Source organism: Carcharodon carcharias, chromosome 1 (genome assembly GCF_017639515.1).
Source record: "Carcharodon carcharias isolate sCarCar2 chromosome 1, sCarCar2.pri, whole genome shotgun sequence".
Taxonomy (NCBI): domain Eukaryota; kingdom Metazoa; phylum Chordata; class Chondrichthyes; order Lamniformes; family Lamnidae; genus Carcharodon; species Carcharodon carcharias.
The window spans coordinates 1,969,687-1,997,326 of record NC_054467.1 but is presented as its reverse complement, the minus strand read 5'-3'; the positions used below and the strand labels follow the sequence as shown (position 1 = coordinate 1,997,326).

Sequence of the window (27,640 nt, the reverse complement as noted above, 5' to 3'; positions counted from 1 at the left end):
TCCCCACCCAACCCACCCCCCTCCACTTCTCTCCGCCCCCCACCCAACCCCCACCACCCTCCGCTTCTCTCCCCCCACCCAACCCACCACCCCCTCCACTTCTCTCCCCCCACCCAACCCCCACCACCCTCCGCTTCTCTCCCCCCACCCAACCCACCACCCCCTCCACTTCTCTCCGCCCCCCACCCAACCCCCACCACCCTCCGCTTCTCTCCCCCCACCCAACCCACCACCCCCTCCACTTCTCTCCGCCCCCCACCCAACCCCCACCACCCTCCGCTTCTCTCCCCCCACCCCCCCACGCCCCCCACCCTAAACCAGCTTATATTTCACCCCTCGCCTAATATTCACTCAGTTCTGTCGAAGGGTCATGAGGACTCGAAACGTCAACTCTTTTCTTCTCCGCCGATGCTGCCAGACCTGCTGAGTTTTTCCAGGTAATTCTGTTTTTGTTTTGGATTTCCAGCATCCGCAGTTTTTTTGTTTTTATCTATCTGTCCCGCTATGTTAAGGGACCGGTGGGCACACACACCAAGGTCCCTCTGATCCCCGGTACTTCCCAGGGTCCTACCATTCATTGTGTAGTCCCGTGCCTTGTTTGTCCTGCCCAAGTGCATCACCTCACACTTATCCAGATTAAATTCCATTTGCCACTGATCAGCCCATCTGACCAGCCCGTCTATCCTCCTGTAATCTAAGGCTATCCTCCTCACTCTTTACCACCCCACCAATTTTCGTGTCATCCGTGAACTTACTGATCAACCCTCCTACATTCAAGTCTAAATCGTTTATATATACCACAAACAGCGAGGGACCCAACACCGATCCCTGGGGAACCCCACTGGACACAGGCATCCAGTCACAAAAACACCCCTCGACCATCACCCTCCGCTTCCTGCCACTCCTGCAGTGGGGTCCAGTTCCCCTGCGTTGCCCCCAGGGGGAGTCAGTGAGTGTAGTTCCCCTCACTGCCCCCAGGGGGAGACAGTGGGTGTGTAGTTTCCCCACTGCCCCCAGGGGGAGACAGTGGGTGTGTAGCTCCCTCCACTGCCCCCAGGGGGAGTCAGTGAGGGTGTAGCTCCCTCCACTGCCCCCAGGGGGAGTCAGTGAGTGTAGTTCCCCTCACTGCCCCCAGGAGGAGTCAGTGGGGGTGTAATTTCCCCACTGCCCCCAGGGGGAGTCAGTGGGTGTGTAGCTCCCTCCACTGCCCCCAGGGGGAGTCAGTGAGGGTGTAGCTCCCTCCACTGCCCCCAGGAGGAGTCAGTGAGTGTAGTTCCCCTCACTGCCCCCAGGAGGAGTCAGTGGGGGTGTAATTTCCCCACTGCCCCCAGGGGGAGTCAGTGGGTGTGTAGCTCCCTCCACTGCCCCCAGGGGGAGTCAGTGAGGGTGTAGCTCCCTCCACTGCCCCCAGGAGGAGTCAGTGAGTGTAGTTCCCCTCACTGCCCCCAGGAGGAGTCAGTGGGGGTGTAATTTCCCCACTGCCCCCAGGGGGAGTCAGTGGGTGTGTAGCTCCCTCCACTGCCCCCAGGGGGAGTCAGTGAGGGTGTAGCTCCCTCCACTGCCCCCAGGAGGAGTCAGTGAGTGTAGTTCCCCTCACTGCCCCCAGGAGGAGTCAGTGGGGGTGTAGTTTCCCCACTGCCCCCAGGGGGAGTCAGTGGGTGTGTAGCTCCCTCCACTGCCCCCAGGGGGAGTCAGTGGGGGTGTAGTTCCCCCCACTGCCCCCAGGAGGAGTCAGTGAGTGTAGTTCCCCTCACTGCCCCCAGGAGGAGTCAGTGGGGGTGTAGTTCCCCTCACTGCCCCCAGGCGGAGCTGGCGGTCCCGGTCTGACTGGCGGGCGGGGAATTTCCAGCCGGGGGGCGGGAGGGGGGAGCACTCGGTACCGGGAAGCGGAGAGAGTCCGGCGGGCGCATGGAGCGGTGAGCGCAGAGCCGGCGGATTGAGAGTCCGGGAGGAGCGGCTCACATTGTAACTTGAGGCGGATAGTTTGTTGCTGGAGTTTGTTAATTTGTTGCCGCTGGAGTATCCGCTGTGACAGTGAGTACAACTCGCAGAGAAGTTCCCATCTCCCTCCCGCTGCTCACACTGACAGCGCCGCATTCAATCCGCAGCTTCTCTCCGCTGCCAATCATTGCGGATCGGCCGCAAAATACAGCGCAAAGGCCCGAGCTTCCGCCTCAGTCCCTCACCCTCCCTCTGACCCTCACTCTCCCTCTGACCCTCACCCTCCCTCAGTCCCTCACCCTCCCTCAGTCCCTCACCCTCCCTCAGTCCCTCACCCTCCCTCTGACCCTCACTCTCCCTCTGACCCTCCCTCAGTCCCTCACCCTCCCTCTGACCCTCACCCTCCCTCAGTCCCTCACCCTCAGTCCCTCACCCTCCCTCTGACCCTCACTCTCCCTCTGACCCTCACTCTCCCTCAGTCCCTCACCCTCCCTCAGTCCCTCACCCTCCCTCAGTCCCTCACCCTCCCTCTGACCCTCACTCTCCCTCAGTCCCTCACTCTCCCTCTGACCCTCACCCTCCCTCTGACCCTCCCTCAGTCCCTCACTCTCCCTCAGTCCCTCACCCTCCCTCAGTCCCTCACCCTCCCTCTGACCCTCCCTCAGTCCCTCACTCTCCCTCTGACCCTCACCCTCCCTCAGTCCCTCACCCTCCCTCTGACCCTCACCCTCCCTCTGACCCTCACCCTCCCTCTGACCCTCACCCTCCCTCAGTCCCTCACCCTCCCTCAGTCCCTCACCCTCCCTCAGTCCCTCACCCTCCCTCAGTCCCTCACCCTCCCTCTGACCCTCACTCTCCCTCTGACCCTCACTCTCCCTCTGACCCTCACCCTCCCTCTGACCCTCACCCTCCCTCAGTCCCTCACCCTCCCTCTGACCCTCACTCCCTCTGACCCTCACCCTCCCTCAGTCCCTCACCCTGACCCTCACTGTCACTCCAATCTCTCTTAACCTCGCACTCTCCCTCAAAACCCTCAATCCTGCCAACCTCCTTCTGTCTGTTTTATTTTAATCTCCCTCCACAATCCTCAGTTCCTGAAACTCCTTCAGTCTCCCAGCTCCCTCAGTCTCAGTTCCTGAAAGTACCTCATTCTCCTTCAGTCCCTCGCTCCCTGTCTGTCTCTGGGTTTAGGCCCTGAGTTTCCTTTAGGATTGTCCACATTTTACACCAGCTGAGGCTGAATCTTTCTCCAGATGTGTCTCTGGGCTGTATGTGTCACTGCTTCCTCACTCTAATCCCCATTTTCCAAGTGTTTCATGTGCTAGTTTCCTCTTTTTGCTGTCCTTCAACCAGGGCCTCAGCCTTTCTAATGTGTTTACGGGAGAGAGATTTCATGTGTTGGTGATGTGCAGTGTTATATTTATGTCCACTACTGATAAAAGGTGTAAACTGTTGAAAAAATAGTGATCTAATAGATGACTGGTGAAACTTGCAGTTCTCTTAGCCCTGGACTGAATTTGAATGTTGTCCAGTTGTGGGGTCAGGGTGCTGTGCAGAGGGATGATTCTGAAAGATGTGTGTTCAAGTTATAATGCTGTTGGGTGCTTTAGTTTCTAGTTGTGATGTTTAGTTGTCTCATTCACCTCAGCCCATGTGAAGTAAAGGAAGTGAAGGTGAGTGATGCCATTAGCTGTGGGTGCTTTTGTTAATGGCAAGATGGGGAATTGATGACATTTCTAAATGGCTTGGTTCTAATTGTGTAATTTTTATCAATTCATTCCAACTGTTAATGACTTGAAAATGATATCAGCTTCTCAAGGGCAATTAGGGATGGGCAATAAATACTGGCCTAGCCAGCGATCCCACATCCCATAAATGAAAAAATAATATATTGAAGTTTATAGAATAATCTAATCCACAAATAAGCCACCTGTACCTCAAAGCAAAATAGCTGCCGTTAAGATGCACATTGAGCTGCAGCTGTAACGGTGATGTGTGTAGCTGGGTGATGTGTGTGTGTGTGTAGCTGGGTGATGTGTGTGTGTGTAGCTGGGTGATGTGTGTGTGTGTGTAGCTGGGTGATGTGTGTGTGTGTAGCTGGGTGATGTGTGTGTGTGTAGCTGGGTGATGTGTGTGTGTGTGTGTGTGTAGCTGGGTGATGTGTGTGTGTGTGTAGCTGGGTGATGTGTGTGTGTGTGTAGCTGGGTGATGTGTGTGTGTGTGTAGCTGGGTGATGTGTGTGTGTGTGTGTAGCTGGGTGATGTGTGTGTGTGTAGCTGGGTGATGTGTGTGTGTGTGTGTAGCTGGGTGATGTGTGTGTGTGTGTGTAGCTGGGTGATGTGTGTGTGTGTGTGTAGCTGGGTGGTGTGTGTGTGTGTGTGTAGCTGGGTGATGTGTGTGTGTGTGTGTAGCTGGGTGGTGTGTGTGTGTGTAGCTGGGTGATGTGTGTGTGTGTGTGTGTAGCTGGGTGATGTGTGTGTGTGTGTGTAGCTGGGTGATGTGTGTGTGTGTGTGTGTGTGTAGCTGGGTGATGTGTGTGTGTGTGTGTGTGTGTAGCTGGGTGATGTGTGTGTGTGTGTGTGTAGCTGGGTGATGTGTGTGTGTGTATAGCTGGGTGATGTGTGTGTGTGTATAGCTGGGTGATGTGTGTGTGTGTGTGTGTGTGTGTGTGTGTGTGTGTGTGTGTGTAGCTGGGTGATGTGTGTGTGTAGCTGGGTGATGTGTGTGTGTGTGTGTGTGTGTAGCTGGGTGATGTGTGTGTGTGTGTGTGTATAGCTTGATGATGTGTGTGTGTGTGTGTGTGTAGCTGGGGGATGTGTGTGTGTGTAGCTGGGGGATGTGTGTGTGTGTAGCTGGGGGATGTGTGTATGTGTAGCTGGGGGATGTGTGTATGTGTAGCTGGGGGATGTGTGTGTGTGTAGCTGGGGGATGTGTGTGTGTGTAGCTGGGGGATGTGTGTGTGTGTGTAGCTGGGGGATGTGTGTGTGTGTGTAGCTGGGGGATGTGTGTGTGTGTGTAGCTGGGTGATGTGTGTGTGTGTGTAGCTGGGTGATGTGTGTGTGTGTGTAGCTGGGTGATGTGTGTGTAGCTGGGTGATGTGTGTGTGTGTGTGTAGCTGAGTGATGTGTGTGTGTATGTAACTGGGTGGTGTGCCTGTCAGCTACTTGGTTAGATAGTTACTTGGTTAGATGTTCAGGGGCAATTGTCAGAAAACATTTCTTCATACAAGGATCATGAAAATCGAGAACTCTCTCCCCAAAAAATCTGTTAAGACCAACGGCCAATTGAAAATTTCAAAACTGAGATTAATAGATTTTTGTTGGGTAAGGCTTTTAACGATTACTAAAACAATGACAACTTGTTTTATGTAGCACCTTTAAAATAATGAAATGTCCCAAACTGCTTCACAGGAGCATTATAAAACAAAATATGACATTGAAACACATAAGGAGATATTAGGTCAGGCGACCAAAAGCTTGGTTAAAGAGATAAGTTTTAAGGAGTGTCTTAAAGGAGGAGAGTGAGGTAGAGAGGCAGATAAGTCTAGGGAGGCTATTCCAGAGCTTGAGCCCCAGGCAGCTGAAGGCATGGCTGCCAATGGTAGAGTGATTGTACAAGAGGGCAGAATTGGAGAAGTGCAGATATCTCAGAGGGCTGTAGGGCAGCAGAATATCACAGAGACAGGGAGGGGCAAGACACATGGAGGGGTTTGAAAACAAGAATGAGAATTTTAACATCAAGATGTTGTTTGACTGGGAGCCAGTGTAAGTCAGCGAGCACAGGGGTGATAGGGGAATGGGACTTACTGCAAGTTAAAACAGGGGCACCAATTGGATGATCTTAAGTTTATGGGGGGTGGAATGAGGGAGATCAGCCAAGAGTGTGTTAGAATAACCAAGTCCAGAGGTAACAAATGTGTGTAAGAGGGTTTCAGCAGCAGATGAGCTGAGACGAGCGGAGTTGGGTGATGTAACAGAGGTAAGGAAAAGTAGCCTTGGTGATGGCATGAATATGAGGTGGGAAGCGTTTCTCAGGATCACATAACACCAAGGCTGCAAACAGACTGGCTTTAATCTCATACTGTTGTCGGGGAGTGGGCTGGAGTTGGTAGCTAGGGAATAGGAGTTTGGAGTAGTGACCAAAACCAGTGGCTTTGGTCTTCCTAGTATTTAAATGGAGGAAATTTCTACTCATCCAGTACTGGGTGTGGGATAAGTATTCTGATAATTTAGCAACAGTGGAGGAGTTGAGTGAGGTGGTGGTGAGATAGAGTTGGGAGTCATCAGCGTGCATGTGAAAACTAACACTGTGCCTTCACATGATGTTACCAAGAGTTAACAAGGGGGTAGGACCAAGTCATTTAGAAATGTCATCAATTCCCCATCTTGCCAATGTAGATAAAAAATAGGGGGTGGCCAAGGATAGATCCAAGGTGGGTTAACGTAGTTCAAATCTAGATCAGTTATGATCTAACTGAATTGCAGGACAGGCTCGAGGGGCTGAATGGCCTCCTCCTGTTCCTAATAGGTAATCTGTTGCTGACAGGATGCCATGTTTTATAATAGTGTATTAGAGCACACGGCACCCAATGGAATCTGCTGCACTGGTTTTGCCTGCTAGTTTTACCTGTCTTTGTACATTCAGTAACACTAATAAACACAGGCTGAAATAGTTGAGTGTAATTGTTTGCTGTGGGAACTTTTACAGCTATGTTTCTATGTTGTCAGTTTTAGGTTCACAGATCAAAAAGAGATCAACACTTTAAGTGCAATTTCTGTGGAAACTGAGAAACCAATTTCAATAAATCATTAGATTTTTCAAATCAGACTTTAAACCTAGACTCTGTCTGCCCTCAGATAGTAAAGATCTCAGGGCACTGTTTAGAAAAAGAGTAGGAGGGTTATTCCCTGGGTGGTATTTATCCCTCAACCAGTGTAACTGAAGAAAATTATCTGTTCGTTATCATGTTGCTACTTGTGGGATCTTGCTGTATTGGCTACTGCATTTTCTACATTACAGCAGTGACTACACTTTGAAAATACTTCATTGGCTGTAAAGTGTTTTATTCATTCATGGGATGTGGGCCGTCGCTGGCAAGGCCAGCATTTATTGCCCATCCCTAATTGCCCTTCAGAGGGCATTTAAGAGTCAACCACATTGCTGTGGGTCTGGAGTCACATGTAGGCCAGACCAGGTAAGGACAGCAGATTTCCTTCCCTAAAGGACATTACTGAACCAGATGGGCCTTTGTGACAATTGGCAATGGTTTCATGGTCATCATCAGACTTTGCAGATTCTTATTGAATTTAAATTTCACCATCTGTCGTGGTGGGATTTAAACCCAGGTCCCCAGAGCATTACCATGAGTCTCAGGATTACTAGTCAGTGACTCTGCCACCACCTGCCCAAGTGCTCTGGGGCATCCTGAGTTGGTTAAAGGTGCTGTACAAATTGCAAGCCTTGTTAAATCTTTGCAGCAGTGATGAATGTGGTGGGTTATTTGTGACAATCCTCCCCTAGCTAGAAGAATGAATGAAGCCCAAAAGCACATTTTTTCCTTGTCATACTCAAAGCCAGTTACAAGTTTTTGTTTTCTGTTAAACTAATATTTCTTTACATGAGGACGTATATAACTTGGGCCACATTTCAGAATGACGTGCTCAGGAATCATTTGGTCTGTGGTGTGTGAGAGGATGCTATTCAGTGAGGATTGCTAGCTGAAGTGGATCTTGATTTTAAGAAAGCGTCAGAAATAGCGCTTGCAATGGAAAAAGCTGTAATGGATTCACAAGTGATTCAAAATGTGCAAAATGGCGCTGCTTTCCTAGTTGGACAGGAACGGTCAGCCAAAAGTGGTGTGAAAAGCCAGGACTTCGACATGAAGCGGGAAACAGCCCCTGCTAACTGAAAATTGAGAGGAAACAGCTTAGCGTTAGTTTTGTCACAGAAGTGGGCACATGTTGAAACATTGCAAAGTGAGATTAAAACAGGCTTCCAGGCAACTAACTAAGTCCAATGAATAAACAGTGTAGAGGAGCCAGAAACAACCAATTCTGACATTTATTCCTTATTCAACATGAAAGTTGGGAAGACAGAGCCAATTACTGTCACACTGCAAGTGAATGGTAAATCCTAAAAAATGGAAGTAGATACTGGTGCTTCTACCACTGTAGTAGGAGAAGACACTTCCAGATATTTAAATAAAGGTGCTCAATAATTAAATTTGGAACAAGCTTTTGCCAAGTTGAAAATGTACACAGGAGAAGAAATCCAGGTAAAGGGTATCTTAGAGTACCTGTTTATTTTGGGCACCAAACAGCATAACTACCGGTGATGGTGGTAGAAGGTGAAGGACCAAGCCTTCTAGGTTGTGATTGGTTGATTAAATTAAACTGGTCCGAAATCTTCCAGTTGCGAGCAGGAGGACTGCCAGAGCTGCTTAAAAAAATGATACTGTCTTCAAGGGTGAACTGGGAAGAATCAAAGACCAAGATTTACATGGACCCAGAAGCAACTCCCTCACTTCTTGAAAGCAAGACCAGTGCCATACACCCTGAGAGAGAAGCTGAACCGGTTAGAGAGGCTGGGCATCATAAAAGCAGTTCAGTTCTCAAACTGGGCAGCATCTATAGTCCCTGTCCTTAAACCAGACCAGACTGTCCAGATCTGTGGGGATTATAAATTAACAGTCAACAAAGCAGTCAAACTGGACAGGTACCCTATTCGCAAGATTGAAGACCTCTATGCCAAACTAGCAGGAGGGACACTGTATACAAGGCTTGATATGAGTCACACACATCAGCAGCTGGAGCTGGATGATGCCTCTTGGGAATTTCTGACCATAAATACCCACAAAGGGTTATATCAACACACACACCTGCCCTTCAGTGTTTCCTTGGTCTGTGCCATTTTCCAGAGGACGATGGAGAGCTTACTACAAGAACCACCTCAGGTTGTGGTCTACCTGGACGATGTACTGATAACTAGATTCACAGAAAAGGAACACTTGGCTAATCTAGAGGAAGACCTTGAATGATTTTTAGAAGTAGGAGTGCACCCAAAGATGGAAAAATGCACTTTTCAGACAAATGAAGTCATTTATTTGGGCCACTGGGTAGATGCCCAAGGGTTACACCCGGTTGAAGAGAAGATTAAAGTAATCAGAGAGGCATCTGCACCCAAGAACACCTCTGAGCCTAAATCATTTTTAGGGATGGTAAATTATTATGACTGATTTCTACCAAATTTATCAATGGTTCTAGCCCCTCTACACTCACTGCTAAAGATAAAACAGTTGGGTTTTGGGAGTCACCCCAAGAAGAAGCCTCCATGAAAGTAAAACAGCTCTTGCACTCTTCGAATTTGTTAGCGCACTACAACCCGACAAAGGAATTGGTGCTAACCTGCGATGCGCCCCCTGTGGGGTGGGAGCGGCACTATCTCACAAGATGGGTGCCGGCACAGAGAGGCCACTAGGCTATGCATCCAGGACATTTGCCACAGCTGAAAGAGGATATTCTCAGCTTGAAAAGGAAGGTCTGTTGATTATTTTTGGTGTTTAAAAAAAAATTCCACCAATACGTGCATGGGCGACATTTCATGATAGTATCAGACCACAAACCACTTCTGGGTCTGTTTAGCGAGGAAGAGGCTATACCTGCCATAGCTTCTGCAAGTATACAAAGATGGGCCCTAATTTTGGCAGCATATGAATCCACCTTTGTGTGTAGGCCAGGGATTCATACAGCAAATGCTGATGCCCTAAGCCGCCTTCCTTTGCAAGAGAACAATGACCATGTCCCAATTCCCCAAGAGCTTGTACTAGTGATGAATTTCCTGGATTCCTCACCGGTCTGTGCCAGGCAGATAAGAAACTGGACGAATTGTGATCCAGTCCTGTCTCGAGTGAGAGACCAGGTGTCACATGGATGGTCCCAGGAACCAGTTCCTGACGAATTGAAGCCACTTTTCAACCGAAGACATGAAATAAACAGTCAAGATGTTATTCTACAATGGGGAGCTGAGTAGCAGCTCCTTCACAAGGACGGGAATCACTCTTAGTAGAGTTACACAGTGCCCATCCGGGAATCTCAAGAATGAAGACAATAGCGCGGAGTTATCTTTGGTGGCCGGGAATGGACAGCGATATTGAGAAGGTGGTAAAACACAATGTGCAATGCCAACAGCTACAAATGTTGCCGGCGGCAGCCCCATTACACCCATGGGAGTGGCTTGGTAGGCCCTGGGTGAGATTGCACATAGGTTATGTCAGTCCTTTCCTTGGAACCATGTTTCTATTGATTATAGATGCTCATTCCAAGTGGTTAGACGTTTATGAGGTAAAGTCGCCAATGTCAGGTGCTACTATAGAAAAACTACACCAAAGCTTTTCTATCCATGGATTGACAGAAGTAATCGCCTCAGATAATGGTGCTGAATTTCAAAGATCTGTCAGCCTAAATAGTATCAACCATGTGAAGACAACACCATACCATCCGTTATCTAACAGACTGGCAGAAAGAGCGGTACAAACTTTAAAGGCAGGAATGAAAAAGTTAACAGGTGAATCATTGGAACCTGAACTAGCTCGTTTCCTATTTCACTACAGAACAACCCCCCCCCCACCGCCCCCACTATGGCAGGAGCAACACCTACAGAATTACTGATGAGACACCATCTTCAAATAAGACTAAGCCTGATACTTCCCAATTTGGAGGGGAAGGTGGAGAAAAGTCAAGGGAACCAAAAAGCGATTCATGATTTGCATAGTCGTGGGTGACAATTTACTGTTGGAGAAGCAGTTTCTGTAAGGAATTTCAGTGGAGGACCGAAGTGGTTACCTGGTAAAGTAAGCTCTGTGACCGGACTATTGTCGTACCACGTGGAAGTGGAGGGCCGGATCACCCATAAGCATGTGGATCATTTAAGAAAAGGGAGATACTCCGACAAAATGATGTTCCACCTGTAACCATTGCTGAACCTGTAGTTCCTGTTGAAGTTGTTCAATCAAGGACAGACATGCCCGATGTCCCTGTCGGAGTGGACGACACTGAACTGCTTGTGCCTAATGAGGTACCTGATAATGCAGTTCCAAAGAATGTGGTTCCTGTCAAAGAATCAGAAGTTGTGGAGCTCCGACGTTCCACGCAGTTTATGAAACCACTTGAAAGACTGAACTTGTAATTTTGTGACCTGTGTAAATATTGTAATGTCATGAGATAAATATACTTGTAAATACAAAATGTACAGGAAAGTTAAAGGGGGAGGAATGTAGTAATAGTTTTGACAAATGTAGGACTGTAGCTTTAAGAATAATACAGTTGTAAGATCACATGTAAACCAATGAGTTAGCTGTGCGTGGAACCTCTAGGCAAGTGTTCTTCTTTGGTTATGGAGTTTGATGCACACATGTAGCTGCTGCCACTACCTTGTAAATAAAGTTCAATGTTTCCACCAAGAAAAGTTGTTTGGAAACTCAACTCTATAACAGAAATATGTTGCCGTTCCTTCACTGTTGCTGAGTCAAAGTCCTGGAACTCCCTCCCTAACAGCACTGTGGGTGTACCTACACCACTTGGACTGCAGTGGTTCAAGAAGGCAGCTCACCACCAGCTTCTCAAGGGCAATTAGGGATGGGCAATAAATGCTGGCCCAGCCAGCGACACCCACATCCCAGGAGTGAATTTAAAAAACAAAGGAGTATAGACTGGTGAAGTGAATGGGCAAAGATCGGGCAAATGGAGTATAATGTGGGAAAATGTGAAATTGTCCATTTTGGCAGGAAGAATAAAAAAAGAAGCATATTATCTAAATGGTGAGAGATTGCAGAGGGATCTGGGTGTCCTAGTGTATGAATCACAAAAGGTTTGTATGCAGGTACAGCAAGTAATTAGGAAAGCTAATAGAATGTTGTTATAATTTATTGTGAGGTGGAATTTAAATTCAATTAATAAATCTGGAATGTAAAGCCAATCTTAGTAATGGTGACCATGAAACTATCGTCGATTGTTGTAAAAACCCATCTGGTTCACTAATGTCCTTCAGGGAAGGAAACCTGCTGTCCTTACCTGGTCTGGCCTACATGAGATTCCAGATCCACAGCGATGTGGTTAACTCTTAACTGCCCACTGAAATGGCCTAGCAAACCACTCAGTTCAAGAGCAAATAGAGATGGGCAACAAATGCTGACCTCGCCAGTGATGTTCACATCCCATGAAAGAATAAAGACCAATGAAGAAGTCCTACGGCGGACTGGTCAGAGACTCCTGCGGGACATTGTGATGGAGAGACGACTGAGACTGACCAGACGCGTATTTTGCCTCTCGGACGTATGACCTGCCAGAGTGGCAGTAGAATGGACGCCACCAGATGGAAGAAGAAGACAGGGCCAGTCAGAGAAGATCTGGTGAAGTACATTTAAGGATGACCTTCAAGAGTGGTACATTGCCTGGGCTGGAGTGAGAGAGGTTATGGTGGACCAGGAGTTAGTGGATGGACCGGGAGTTAGTGGAGTCTTGCTACTTGCAGTCCCTGTGGCTCCACCTGGGACATATTCTAAGTGTAAGTCTAGACAGAGTAGATAGACCGTTAAAACCATGAGGGGTCTGGGCAGAGAGCGTACAGAGGTTTTCCCATTGTGAAGGAGGATATGTTGAATTTATATAAGTCACTAGTTCGGCCTCAGCTGGAGTGTTGTGTCCAGTTCCAGTTTAGGGAGGATGTGAAGGCATTGGAGAGAGAGCGGAAAAGATTCACGAGAATGGTTCCAGGGATGAGAAACTTCAGTTATGAAGATAAATTGGAGAAGTGGGGACTGTTTTCCTTGGAGAAGAGAAGTTTGAGAGGAGATTTAATCAAGGTGTTCAAAATTGAGAGGCCTGGACAGAAGAGATAGGAAGAAACTGTTCCCACTCATGAAAGGATCACAAACAAAAGGGCACAGATTTTTAAAAATTAGTAAAGGAAGGAATGGCAACATGAGAAAAAACTTTTTCCTGAAGCGAGTGTTTCGGATCTGGAATGCACTGTCTGAGAGTGTGGTGGAGACAGGGTAAATCGAGTGGTTCGGATCTGGAATGCACTGCCTGAGAGTGTGGTGGAGACAGGGTAAATCGAGTGGTTAGGATCTGGAATGCACTGTCTGAGAGTGTGGTGGAGACAGGGTAAATCGAGTGGTTAGGATCTGGAATGCACTGTCTGAGAGTGTGGTGGAGACAGGGTAAATCGAGTGGTTCGGATCTGGAATGCACTGCCTGAGAGTGTGGTGGAGGCAGCTTCAATGGAGGTATTCAAAAGGGAAAGGTGCTCTTATCTGAAAAGGAAGAATGTGCAGGGTTATGGGGAGAAGGCAGGTGGGTGGCACCAGGTGGAATGCTCGTTCAGAGAGCAGGAGCAGGCACGATGTGCTGAATGGCCTCTTGCACTATAAAAATTCTATGATGGGAGGATTGAGAACAGAGGGAACCAATTTAAAGTAATTGACAAAAGAAATAATAGTGACATGAGAAACCTTTTCTTCTCTCCTCAAGGGAGGCAATAGCATCGTGGTATTGTCACTGGGCTAGTAATCCAGTGAGCCTGGGTAATACTAAATGGGGAATGTCCAAATCCTACCACAGCAAATGGTGGAATTTGAATTCAATAAAATCTGGAATTAAAAGTCTAATGATGACCATGAAACTATTGTCGATTGTTGTAAAAACCCATCGGGTTCACTAATGTCCTTTAGGGAAGGAAATCTGCTGTCCTTACCTGGTCTGGCCTACATGTGACTCCAGACCCACAGCAATGTGGTTGACTCTGAAATGGCCGAGCCAGACACTCAGTTGTAACAAACCGCTACAAAGTCACAAAAAAGGAATGAAACTGGATGGACCACCCAGCATCAACCTAGGCACTGAAAACAACAACAGCAAACTCAGCCCTGTCGACCCTGCAAACTCCTCCTTACTAACATCTGGGGGCTAGTGCCAAAATTGGGAGAGATGTCTCACAGACTAGTCAAGCAACAGCCTGGCATAGTCATCCTCTCAGTATCATACCTTACAGATAGTGTTCCAGACACCACCATCACCACCCCTGGGTATGTCCTGTCCCACCGGCAGGACAGGCCCATCAGAGGTGGAGGCACAGTGGTATACAGTCGGGAAGGAGTTGCCCTGGGAGTCCTCAACATCAACTCCAGACCCCATGAAACCTCATGGCGTCAGGTCAAACATAGGCAAGGAAGCCCATGTATCATGTACAATTACCAAGTACTGCCCTCCCTCAGCTGATGAATCAGTGCTCCTCCATGTTGAACATCGCTTGGAGGAAGCACTGAGAGTGGTAAGGGCATAGGATGTATTCTAGTTGGGGTACTTCAATGTCCATCACCAAGTGTGGCTCACTAGCACCACTACTGACCGAGCTGGCCAAGTCCTAAAGGACATAGCTGCTAGACTGGGTCTGTGTCAGGTGGTGAGGGAACCAAAAAGAGGGAAAAATATACTTGACCTCATCCTCACCAACCTGCCTGCCGCAGATACATCTGTCCATAACAGTATCGGTAGGAGTGCCCACTGCACAGTCATTGTGGAGACAAAGTCCCACCTTCACATTGAGGACACCATCCATCGTGTTGTGTGGCACTACCACCGTGCTAAATTGGATAGATTTCAAACACATCTAGCAACTCAAGACTGGGCATCCATGAGGCGCTGTGGGCCATCAGCAGCAGCAGAATTGTACTCGAACACAATCTGTAACCTCATGGCCCAGCATATCCCCCACTCTACCATTACCATCAAGCCAGGGGATCAACCCTGATTCAATGAAGAGTGCAGGAGGGCATGTCAGGAGCAGCACCAGGCATACCTAAAAATGAGCTATCAACCTGGTGAAACTGTACCACAAAACTACTTGCATACCAAACAGCATAAACAGTAAGCGATCCCAGAACCAACGGATCAGATCTCAGCTCTGCAGTCCTGCCACATGCAGTCATGAATGGTGGTGGATAATTAAACAACTCACTGGAGGAGGAGCCTCCACAAATATCCCCATCCTCAATGATGGGGGAGCCCAGCACATCAGTGCAAAAAATTAGCATTGCAACAATCATCAGCCAGAAGTGCCGAGTGGATGATCCATCTCTGCTTCCTCCAGAGGTCCCTAGCATCACAGATGCCAGTCTTCAGCCAATTCCATTCACTCCATGTGATATCAAGAAAAGGCTGAAGGTTCTAGATAGTGCAGAGGCTATGGTCCCTGACAATACTCCGGCAATAGTACTGGAGACTGTGCTCCAGAACTTGCTGCGCCCCTAGCCAAGCTGTTCCAGTACAGCTACAGCACTGGCATCTACCCGGCAATGTGAAAAATTGCCCAGGTATGTCCTGTACACAAAAAGCAGCATAAATCCAACCCGGCCAATTACCGGACCATCAGTAAAGTAGTGGAAGGGGTCATCAACAGTGCTATCAAGCGGCACATGCTCAGCAATAACCTACTCACTGACACTCAGTTTGGGTTCCGCCAGGGTCACTCAGCTCCTGACCTCATTACAGCCTTGGTTCAAACATGGACAAGAGAGCTGAACTCCCAAGGTGAGGTGAGAGTGACCGCCCGTGACATCAAGGCTGCATTTGACAGAGTGTGACATCAAGGAGCCCTAGCAAAACTGGAGTCAATGGGAATCGGGGGAAATCTCTCTGCTGGTTGGAGTCATACCCAGCACAAAGGAAGATGGCTGTGGTTGTTGGAGGTCAGTCATCTCAACTCCAGGACATCACTGCAGGAGTTTGTCAGGGTAGTGTCTTCAGCCCAACCATCTTCAGCTGCTTCATCAATGACCTTCCTTCCATTCATCATGAGGTCAGGTGCGGGGATGTTCGCTGGAATGTTCGCTGATGATTGCACAATGTTGAGCACCATTCGCGACTCCTCAGATACTCAAGCAGTCCATGTCCAAATGCAGCAAGACCTGGACAATGTACAGGCTTGGGCTGACAAGTGGCAAGTAACATTTGTACCACACAAGTGCCAGCCAATGACCATCTCCAACAAGAGAGAATCTAACCATTACCCCATGACATTACCATCACTGAATCCCCCACTATCAACATCCTGGGGGTTACCATTGACCAGAAACTGAACTGGACTAGCCATATAAATACTGTGGCTACAAGAGCAGGTCAGAGGCTAGGAATCCTGCAACAAGTAACTCACCTCCTGACTCCCCAAAGCCCGTCCACCATCTACAAGACATGAGTCAGGAGTGTGATGGAATACTTCCCACTTGTCTGGATGAGTGCAACTCCCAGAACACTCAAGAAGCTTGACACAGTCCAGGACAAAACAACCCACTTGGTTGGCTCCACATCCACAAACATTCACTCCCTCCATCACCGACACACAGTAGTAGCAGTGTGCACTGTCTACAAGATGCACTGCAGGAATTCACCAAGCCTCCTTCGACAGCACCTTCCAAGCGCACAACCGCTACCATCTAGAAGGACAAGGGCAGCAGAGACATGGGAACACCACCACCTGGAAGTTTCCCCTCCAAGTCACACACCATCCTGACTTGGAAACATATCGGCCGTTCCTTCACTGTCGCTGGGTCAAAATCCTGGAGCTCGCTCCCTAACAGCACTGTGGGTGTACCTACACCACATGGACTGCAGCGGTTCAAGAAGGCAGCTCACCCCCCACCTTCTCGAGGGTAATTAGGGATGGGCAATAAATGCTGGCTCAGCCAGCGATGCCCACATTCCGTGAATGAATTAAAAAAAACACAGCGAATAGTTAGGCTTTTGAATGCGGTGCCTGAGAGTGTGGTGGAGGCAAGTTCGATTGAGGCTTTCAAAAGGGAATTAGATAATTATCTAAAGAGAAAGTTTTCAGGGTTTTGTGGAGAGGGCATGGGAGTGGGACCAGGTTAATTGCTCTCGCAGAGAGGTAGCACAGACACGACCGGCTGAATGTCTGTGCTGCAATCATCCTATGATTGTATGTAAATGTACGATGCTGTTGGGGCATCTCAGTTTTGTTCAATCCTGTCTTTACTCAATATCCACACATTTGCATTTCGCAACAGGGAATCAATCAATAATGATCAACATTGGAATTCTCATTTCCCCAATCTCCCCAGTCATGGCTGCTGCTTCCACAACCCCCACCCCCCCTCCCCACCAACGGTCACGTTTCCCCCCCACTGCCTGTTCTCCCCCCACTCTCACTGCCTCTGGCCCCACTCTCCCAACCCGCATTCCCACACAATTGTAGTTAAGGCTAGTTTCTGCCTGAGAGTGGCTGACCCAGCACGGTTGAGTCGTTTATAGCAGGTTGTGACCTTTTTTTGCTTATTAGAAGCTACGTCAATGGCCAGAAAAACAAGAGCTGCTTTGACCTGTGTGACATGTTCTCTGCAGCAATATAATTTGCATCATCTCTGGGTGGTTTTTAATGCTTCATCATTATTTTACAACCCTGCTACTGTCAGGAGAATGACTGTAGAGTAAATGAGGTAGTAGCTCAGTACATGAGAGCAGTAGCAATAAATCAAGGGATTTGAGAAAGGAAAATCAAAATGTATTCTGTGAAATGTAAATAATCAAACGTATAGCTCCTTGAGGACATTACTGGATAAAAGAGATGCCTAGCTACCAGAGAGTCCACATGGACAGGTCACCATCCCACCAGAAAAAATCAAAATTAAACATTTATCTATTTCCAGCATTGAGCATGATAACCCCAGCAGGAGAGAGAAAGTTGCACAGAATTTCTTTGGTCACCTTTATCACAAATGAATGTTTGTAATGCAGATTGCCCTGTTATCTGGGTTTGTGCTCATGCCTTTACATTGATGAGATTTGGATTCAGAATTGATAATAAGCACCTGCCCAACCCTAGACCCACAATTGTTGAATTCCTGAAGAATCTATTTCCGGTATATTCAAAAGCAATTTAGAATCTGTGTGAAATATCTTCACCTACACATGCTGGATGAACTGGTGTGCTGTAAATCGTTAATGAAAGAATTGTGTTTATATAGAGTCTTCTACAAACTCAGGATTTCCCGAAATGTTTTACAGCCAATTAATTATTTTGGAAGTATAGTCACTGTTATAATGCAGGAACTGACAGAGTCAATTTGTACACAGCAAGATTCCACCAATAGCAATATGATGGTGAGTATATTGCTCACACCTTGTTTTTTAGTGATGCTGGTTTGGGATAAATGTTGGCCTGGATACTGGGGAGAACTCCCCCATGCTCTCCTTTCAGCAGTGCCACAAAAGCTTTTACATCCAACTGTGAGGGCAGATAGGGCCCTGGTTGAAACTCTCATCTGAAATCTCTCTGGTCCAAGTCTGTACTGACACTGAAGTGGAGTGAGACTCTTCACTCTGGAGTGTAGTTGGATCAGAATCCCAGATTCAAGGTAAATTTACACCAGAAATTCATTGACAGGGTCGGGGGAAAGAGCAGAGGAGTGGATAGCTTGACCCATATGATGGGTTGAATGGCCTCCTTCTATCCTGTATGATTCTAACTACAGTGTGGATGCAAAATAGAGTCAGTTTACACTGATGCTGTTGTTATTGTGTAAACCCAACCTAGGATTTACATGCACTGGGAAAATATTTAATAGACTAGAAGTTATTTACAACTTGGTATTTGATAAGATTGCCAATCCAGTTGAAGCTGTATTTCTGATCTCACAACTAATAAAACTAGCTAGCCATTTGTTTACAACCACGAATGTGTATTCTTGATATGAATAATTCACTTTTCTCAAAGGTTCAGAATTTCCCCAGAGGTTAAATATCAAAACGGTTTTAAATTACTTGGATACTTTGGAATTGGAATTGACACAGATTTTGAGAGGTGAAGAATTGAATGATTGTTTTCAGCCTTGGGCTTATCACCAGGAGGTGGAAGTGGAAAGTCAGGAGAAATATAGAGGCTTGTTGGAACATGGGATGTTTAACTCCAAGTACCTTACAAAGCAAAGTCTATAACATCATTTAAAAGCATTATCTGAAAAAGGAAGAAGGCAAAAGGATTTGACAAGGTGCCACACCAAAGGTTACTCGACAAAGAGCTCATGGTGTAAGGGGAAACATATTGGTAATAGATAGAGGATTGGTTAGTTGACTGGAACCAGAGAGCAGGAATAAATGGGCCTTTTTCTGGTTGGCAAGCTGTTATTAGTGGAGTGCCACAGGGATCAGTGCTGAGGCCTCAACTACTTATAACCTATATCAATAAATTGGATGAAGGGACCAAATGTCTGGTTGCTCAATTTGCTGATGACACAAAGATAGGTAGAAAAGTAAATTGTGAAGGGAACATAAGGGGTCTGCATAGAGACATGGGTAGGTTAAGTGAGTGGGCAAAAATTGGCAAACGGAGTATAATGTGGGAAAAAGTGAACTTGGCCACTTTGGCAGGAAGAATAGAAAAGCAACATTTTATCTAAATGGAGAGAGATTGCAGAATTTTGAGGTACAGAGGGATCTGGGTGTCCTGGTCCATGAATCACAAAAAGTTAGAATGCAGGTACGGCAAGTGATTGTTTATTGCAAGGGGGATGGAAGAGAAAAGTAGGGATGTTTTGCTACCGTTGTACAGGGCGTTGGTGAAACCACATCTAGGGTACAGTGTACAGTTTTGGTCTCATTTAAGGAGGAGTATAATTGCATTAGAAGCAGTGCAGAGAAGGTTCACTTGTCTGATGAATCACAGAATTGTTACAGCGCAGAAGGAGGCCATTCGGCCCATTGTGTCTGCACTGGCTCTCTGAATGAGCATCCTCTTCAAAGGCCTCACATCATTCAGTTACCCAATCATATACCTGCCTCCACAGGAATATTTACTTCTTGTTCTCTAATTGGCCCCTTTCTTCCTCTGCCTATGTTTATATAAAAACAGCCACTGGGTTTTTAGTTAACTACTGACCAATTCTGATATTCTCTTTATCACTTCCTTTTCCATTTTTTTGATTCCCTCTGTATTTATAATAAATCGTATGATGAAGGTTTCTCTTATGTGGGAAGGTTGAGCAGGTTGGGCCTGTATCCATTGGAGTTTAGAAGAATGGGAGATGATCTAATTGAAATGTATAAGATTCTTGAGGGGTCTTGACAGGTTGGATACTGAAAGGATGTTTCCTTTTGTGGGAGAGACTAGAACTAGGGGACATAGCTTACACATAAGGGGTCTCCTCTTTAAGATGGAGATGAGGGGAATTTTTTCTCTCCAAGTCTTGTTAGTCTGTGGACTTCTCTTCCCCAGAGAGCAGTGAAGGCTGGGTCATTGAGTGTTTTTAAGGCTGAGTTAGGTGGATTCTTGATAAGCAAGGGCATCAAAAGGTATTGGTGGTAGGCAGGAAAGTGGAGTGGAGGCTTCAATCGGATCAGCCATGACCTTATCAAATGGTGGAACAGGCCTGAGGGGCCAAATGGCCTCCTCCTGCTCCAAATTCATCTGTACATATGTGGGGTCCAGAATGAGTGGATAAGAAGGGCTACTTCCCCTTGATTGAGGCACCCATAACCAGGGAGCAAAAATCTGGGTAAGAGGTAGGAGCTTTGGAGGGAGTTTGAGGGAAAATTTTTCACCCAGAGGATGCTGAGGGTCTGGAGCTCACTGCTGGAAAGAGAGGTAGAGGCAGAAACATTCAACGTTTAAAGTTGATTTTGAATGGATTTGCGCATGAAGTGCCATAACCTACAGAGCAAGAGCTGGAAAGTGGGATTATGCTGGAGAGCTCTTTGTTAGTCAGCTCAGACTCAATGAGTCAAATGACCTCCTCCCTTGCTGTAAGTTTTAATGATTTTATGAAATGATTCTCAGACAGGGAAGCATGGTGTTATAATGTGTATTATATAACGTATTGTAATGCACTATTGTGTGTATTATATTGTGTATTATAGTACATTATAGGGTGTATTCCACAACTAAAACATTGTCATTTGATAAGGTGCCACATCAAAGATTATTGTGGAAAATAAAAGCTCATAGTATAGGGAGTAATGTATTAGCAGGGATAGAAGATTGGCTAACTAACAGGAAGCAGAGAGTAGGTATAAATGGGTCTTTTTCTGGTTGACAGGATGTGACGAGTGGAGTGCCACAGGGATCAGTGCTGGGGCCTCAACTTTTTACAATTTATATAAATGACTTGGATAAAGGAACTGAAGGTGTGGTTGCTAAATTTAAAGATGACGCAAAGGTAGGAAAGTTAGTTGTGTAGAGGATGTAAGGAGGCTGCGTATGGATAAAGATAGGTTCCGTGAATGGGCAAAGATCTGGAAAATGGAGTATAATGTGGGAAAATGTGAAATTGTCCATTTACACAGGAAGACTAAAAAAGAAATTTATTATCTAAATGGTGAGAGATTGCAGAGCTCTGAGATTCAGAAGGATCTGGGTGTCCTGGGGCATGAATCGCAAAAGGTTAGTGTGCAGGTACAGCAGGTAATTAGGAAAGCTAATAGAATGTTACCATTCATTGTGAGGGAAATTGAATATAAAAGTAGGAAGATTATGCTTCAGTTATAAGGGCATTGGTGAGACCACATCTGGAGTACAGTACTGGTCGTCTTATTTAAGGGAGGATGTACGTGCATTGGAAGCAATTCAGAGAAGGTTTACTAGACCAGGAATGGGTGGGTTGTCTTATGAGGAAAGGTTGGACCGGTTAGGCTTGTATCCGCTGGAGTTTAGAAGAGTAAGAGGTGACTTGATTGAAACATGCAGGATCCTGAGGGGTCTTAACAGGGTGGATGTAGAGAAGATGTTTCCTCTTGTGGGAGAATCTAGGGGTCACTGTTTAAAAATAAGGGGTCGCTCATGAGCCATGTCCACATCTATTCTAGATGCTTTCAGGAGCACATTCTATGCACCAAATTATAAAGAAAGAACTTATATGTTTCTTAATATGTCTCTTTGAAATGTCCCAACACATGTACGTACATTACTTTCAAGTTTAGTCACGGTCGTGTAGGTAAATATGGTAATCAGCCTGGGCACACCAATGAGGAAGCTCAACAAATAGACTAATTAATGTTGATTGCAGGATAAATTTGGTCAGAGCCCCAGAACAACTCCCCTGTATTTCAAAATGGTGCTCATGGGTCCAGCTGTGCTCAGCTGTCGTGTACTCATTCTGCCAACCACCCATCCTACAACTGGACCAAAGCTTTAAATGCACAATGACATTGTCGAAGAAGTTGCCTCCTTCATGAATCCTGCTGCCTTTGAGGTCCAGCCAATCTGATGGTCCCCCAACATCCCTGAGTGTGCCCTGGAGCTCACTGGCACAAGATTGCACATACTGAGGCCTTACTCACCCTGGCCCCCCTCATGAGGTCATTGAGCCTTTTCTGGCATTCTGACCAGCCCAACACTGCTGACCTCCTCAGTCACCTCCTCCCAGGCTGCAGGTGTCTGACTCGGTTTCCTCCTCTTTCCAGGGGTCGGCACTAGTTGCCCGCATCAGTCAGAGACTGCACTTAGGAAGGCTCTGAGTGAGGCCTTATCGAATCTGGGGACTGGCTTGGCCTTTCTCCCTTGCCTCTCTGCTCGCTCCAATGGTGCAGACATCTCTGGAGGGAAACATGCAACAACTGGACAACTCCTTCAGGCAAAGACGTGGTTACCTTATTCGGGTTAAAAAAGAATGCTACCTCTGATCAGTACCATGGTTTGGAGCAGAACTCAAAATAAGATGCACTCACTATAGAAGCTGCAACGTGCCCAATGACAAACTATCCTGCAAGGTTTGAAGCGATCCTGCAGTTGCTGGGTCCTCTGACATTGTCTTGTGACAGGGAGCCCTTTAAACTACTGGCCCTGACCTCATTCCGGGGGCATGGTCAATGACCTCGGAGGCCGGACAACCCACCCTCCAGCTTGGATTGGGCAGGAGCACGGCCTCAAACCCGTCCTAATCCCCAATTGACGTTTTATCGGGCGCATTCCAAAGGCAGGTCCGGAGAAGTCTAAAGGCCGCCGACTTCTGGCTGCGGATCCTACCCTCAGCGCCCAGCGTATTATTCAGCGCAGCTTTTGTTTGCTGTAGAACGGACACGCTGTGAGCGTCTTCCACCTCCCACTGGCTAGTATTGGTGTTAATAATCTCACGGTGAACCTTCCCCATGACACCTCAATCGGTGGAACTCGGGAGATCCCATCTAATCTTTTGTTCACCATTATTCAGTGCTGACGAGTTGTGTTTGACAGATGATCTCCCTCATTATTTCCCTTGCGGAGAATTCCTGTTTCCAAGTGGCAAGTGAACATTTCTCTGAGAGTGGAGTAGTTGGCCTGCATGGTGTCTAGTCTACTCGGCAGTCCTGGTAGCTCCATGGAGGGTTTGAGGAACTGCCTCTGTGATTGTATTTGGAACCTTCAGTCCTGTTTTTCACCAAGTATTTGTTTGGACCTTTTCAAGTATTAACTTTTGCTGGCAATAATATCTTCATGATGTCATGAGTGAAAATGATCATTTCAATCTACCCCATTTTCTCTCTCATTTCTGATGGCAGTAAGAGCATTTCATTTGGAATTGTAGGCTATTCTTGCAGCTGGTGTGAATGAGAGTGACTTTTCCAGTCATAGTGTCATCACAGTTAAACCAATTCTGCTCACCCTCCCAGTGTTCTGTTCTCTGGGTAGGGGACATTGCAAGTTAAAACACTCTTTCCGCTATACAGCACCTGTAACATTAAAGGCCATCCCAGCAGAGGGGTGCCTGCGTAAACAGTCCTGATCCAGGAAGGGAGAGTTTAAGAAAATCTTGGTCATAGGGTTAGTCCTGGCAAAGGTTTTGAAAGGAGGGCAACGAGACGGTGGAGCTTAGGGAAGATGGTACAAGTGGTGGACAAGGGCGAGTCATAGATATTGAATGCAGGGACTTGAACACATGATTCAGACGGATGCTTCCAGAGCAGCACTGAGGGAGCACTGCACTGTCAGAAGTGCCGTCTTTCAGATGAGATGTTAAACCCGTGCCTGCTCAGGTGGATCCCATGGCACTGTTTTGAAAGAAGGGCAGGTGAGTTTTCCCCACCATCCTGCCCAATATTTACCCCTCAACAACACTTGAAAGCAGATTATCTGGTCATTATTGCTTTTTGTGGGAGCTTGCTGTGCATGAATCATCTGAAATGTTTCCTACATTACAACAGTGACAATGCTTCAGAAATATTTCATTGGCTGTAAAGCGCTTTGGGATGTCCTGAGTTGGTGAAAGGTGCTATAGAAATGCAAGCTCTTTTCCAGTGAGTTAATATTGTTTGCTAAAAACAAAAAAACTGCGGATGCTGGAAATCCAAAACAAAAACAGAATTACCTGGAAAAACTCAGCAGGTCTGGCAGCGTCGGCGGAGAAGAAAAGAGTTGACGTTTCGAGTCCTCATGAGTCATTGAGGACTCGAAACGTCAACTCTTTTCTTCTCCACCGACGCTGCCAGACCTGCTGAGTTTTTCCAGGTAATTCTGTTTTTGTTTTTAATATTGTTTGCTGTTAGGTTGCATTAATGTTTGTAAAGGATTGATCTTCGAATCTTAACCTGATGTTTAAAGTGACCACAATACAGTGCCTGAAATGTTAAATGTTTTTTTTGTATTATATGTTTTTTTTTGCTTCCCTACCTTAGACTGATGATGGCTGATGAGGATACATATCGTCTTGGAGTCTCTGGTGTAAGTGGCTGAGGTTTCTACCTTGTGACATCTTCCTTCTATTAAAACGTTTAGATTGTAAATACAGTCCAGTTCTTTTGAGCAGTGCAGTCTGATTAATTCCATGTCTCTGGTGTGTATCCCATTCAGTCCTGATGAATGTAATATTTATTACTGTTAAGAAAAGATGTTCTGAATTATGAAAGGTTTGCTGGAGTAAATAAGAAGAAACTGTTTCCTGGGTCGGGAACCAGAGGGGCACAGATTGAAGATAATTGGCAAAAGTACCAGAGGGAGAGAAGGGGGAGAAATGCTTGGACACAGTGAGTTGTTGTGATCTGGAAGGTGCTGCCTGAAAGGGCGGAGGAAAAAGAATTGGATAAATACTTGAAAGGGAAAACAATTGCAGGTTTATGGGGAAAGAGCAGAAGAGTTGGCCTAATTGGATAGGTCTTTCATAAAGCAAACACAAGCATGATAGGCCAAATGGCCTCCTCCTGTGTTATAAGATTCTAAACTCTGTCAGCCATCAGAATCTAGAAACAAGAGAATCTAGGATCAGAAATGGTGCAATTCTGAATAATTTGAAAGATAGTGAGTAAAGATGAACTGAATGTTGTCATGGTTTAGAACCTCCCCTTTCACCTCAGTACAGAATCAGCACAGGCTTAACGCACTTAAAACCTCTCATGCTGCCTGTGATACCCCTGTATGAAATGACTTCTTAGAGTTTGAATACAGCTCCTAGAGAATACAGAATATAACCCAAACTGGTAGAAATTCATTAGAAATTAACAATCTTACCCATTAATAGCTAGTGTAGAAAATCAAACTGAGATTGAGACTAAAGCTCCTTCTACCAAATGCTCCAATCTGTGTTAGACCTCTCGTGGGATTGTTTCTGGTTCTCTAGGTGCGTGAAATGTAAAGAATTTCATCTCCTCAATCATTCCCATCGCTCACTTTGAGCAGTACAAAATCCAACAAGATATCGAGGACCTTAAATTGTGAACATTTAATATTTCTACTCTGCTGTTGCGGTAAATGTGGTTAAGAAACTGTCAGCACAGTGCACGCAGGTTAAGAAATAGAAGCTTACAATAAACAAACATCACTGAGATATTGTCACAGATATTTTAAACGTGATGGTAGTTGTATGGTTACTAATAAATATCTGTAGATCATCCTAACCATTGAATTTTTAAAAAATAACTATTTTTGTAGAAGCAGCAACAACTTAGCATTTATGCTATTCCTTTAACATGGTAAAATGTACCAAGGTGCTTCATAAGAGCTTCAACAGATAGAATTTGACATTGAACTCCATAAACTGATACAGGACGGATGAGGTGGGAGGTTTTAAGGAGTATTTTAAAAGAGGAGAGAGGTAGAGAGGTTTAGGGAGGAAATTCCAGTGTCTACAGCCCAGGCAGTCGGAAGCATGGTTGCTAATAGTGAGGCAAACACATGATGTCAGAATGGGAGGAAAGCAGAAATCTTGGAGGGCTGACAGAGGTTAAGGAGATGTATTGATCGATGATGGGGTGTGAAGCAGTCTGTATCTATAAGCAGCAAGACCTAGACAATATCCAGGCTTGAGCTGATAAGTGGCAAGTAACATTCGCACACAAAAGCCAGGCAATGACCATCCCCAACAAGAGAGAATCTACCATCTCTCCTTGACATTCAATGGCATTACCATCACTGAATCCCCCACTATCGACATCCTGGGGGTTACCATTGACCAGAAACTAAACTAGACCAGCCATATAAATACTGCGGCTACAACAGCAGGTCAGAGGCTAGGAATCCTGCGGTGGGTAACTCACCTCCTGACTCCCCAAAGCCTGTCCACCATCTACAAGGCTCAAGTCAGGAGTGTGATGGAATACTCTCCACTTGCCTGGATGAGTGCAGCTCCAACAACACTCAAGAAGCTTGACACCATCCAGGACAAAGCAGTCACCTTGACTGGTACCCCATCCGCCACCTTCAAAATTCACTCCCTCCACCACCGACGCACAGTAGCAGCAGTGTGTATCATCTACAAGATGCACTGCAGGAATTCACCAAGGCTCCTTCGACAGCACCTTCCAAACCTGCGACTTCTACCACCTAGTTGGACAAGGGCAGCAGATAGATGGGAACACCACCACCTGCAAGTTCCCCTCCAAGTCACTCACCATCCTGACTTGGAAATATATCGCAGTTCCTTCACTGTCGCTGGGTCAAAATCCTGGAACTCCCTCCCTAACAGCACTGTGGGTGTACCTACACCACATGGACTGCAGCGGCTCAAGAAGGCAGCTCACCACCATCTTCTCAAGGGCAATTAGGGATGGGCAATAAATGCTGGCCTAGCCAGCGACACCCACATCCCATGAAAGAGTGAAATAATCTGATAGGACAGTGAGTGATACATTGATAATTCCCTGTGGCGTTATGGAAACTGAAAGGCAGAGGTGGCTTTGGGCTGTGTGCACAAATCCCAGCAGATACTTTGGTGACCAGTGAGTGCCTGGGCCTGGAGTTAAGGTGCTCAGTTACCTGCCTGTTTGATTGCAGCTGGTGAGCGGACCATGAAGATGGAAACTGAGGGTTTATTCAAAATGAGAAGCTGAGCTGGTCTCATTGATGCCTATGAAATGCACACAGGGAGTGGGTGCAATCAGCCTCCTGGGTGAAATGGGCTTTGCCTTCAAGTCGATGAAAAATTGTGCAGGGATAAAAACAAAGTAAAATAAAGGATTAAATCAGACGTGAGAAAATCCTTGAAGGAAGGTTTTAAACAGCTTTTAGAAAGGTATCGGATGAATAAAAACTGAAACTAGAGAGTGACTATGGCTGAAAGGAAACCTGAAACAGAAAGGGCAGAAATGGAGAAAACTGACCTGATCAGTGCTGAAACCCAGCTGGAGTCTGGAGCTTGTTGAAAGGAACCATCTGATTTGTAGCTTCTTTGTTTCAAGCTGTGCTTTCTTAAGAAGTCAGATTTGGGTGGTTAGGAGCCTGTCCTTTCCAT

The 27,640-nt window shown here is 46.5% G+C and overlaps 1 protein-coding gene across 3 annotated transcripts in view; it reads left to right on the top strand.

The window, feature by feature from the left end:
* Positions 1 to 1,869: 1,869 nt before the first annotated feature.
* Positions 1,870 to 27,640, top strand: part of LOC121278966 (nuclear factor NF-kappa-B p105 subunit-like) — a 95,812-nt gene continuing 70,041 nt past the window's right edge. Inside the window, exons 1-2 of one of the 3 annotated variants that reach the window (XM_041189598.1) lie at positions 1,870 to 1,916; positions 24,594 to 24,639. In XM_041189598.1, the coding sequence (XP_041045532.1) occupies positions 1,909 to 1,916; positions 24,594 to 24,639 (54 nt within the window). In that variant the 5' untranslated portion in view covers positions 1,870 to 1,908. Of the gene's footprint in view, positions 2,035 to 23,942; positions 23,990 to 24,593; positions 24,640 to 27,640 lie in introns of those variants that run through there. The other 2 variants (XM_041189607.1, XM_041189617.1) reach the window with 2 other exon arrangements.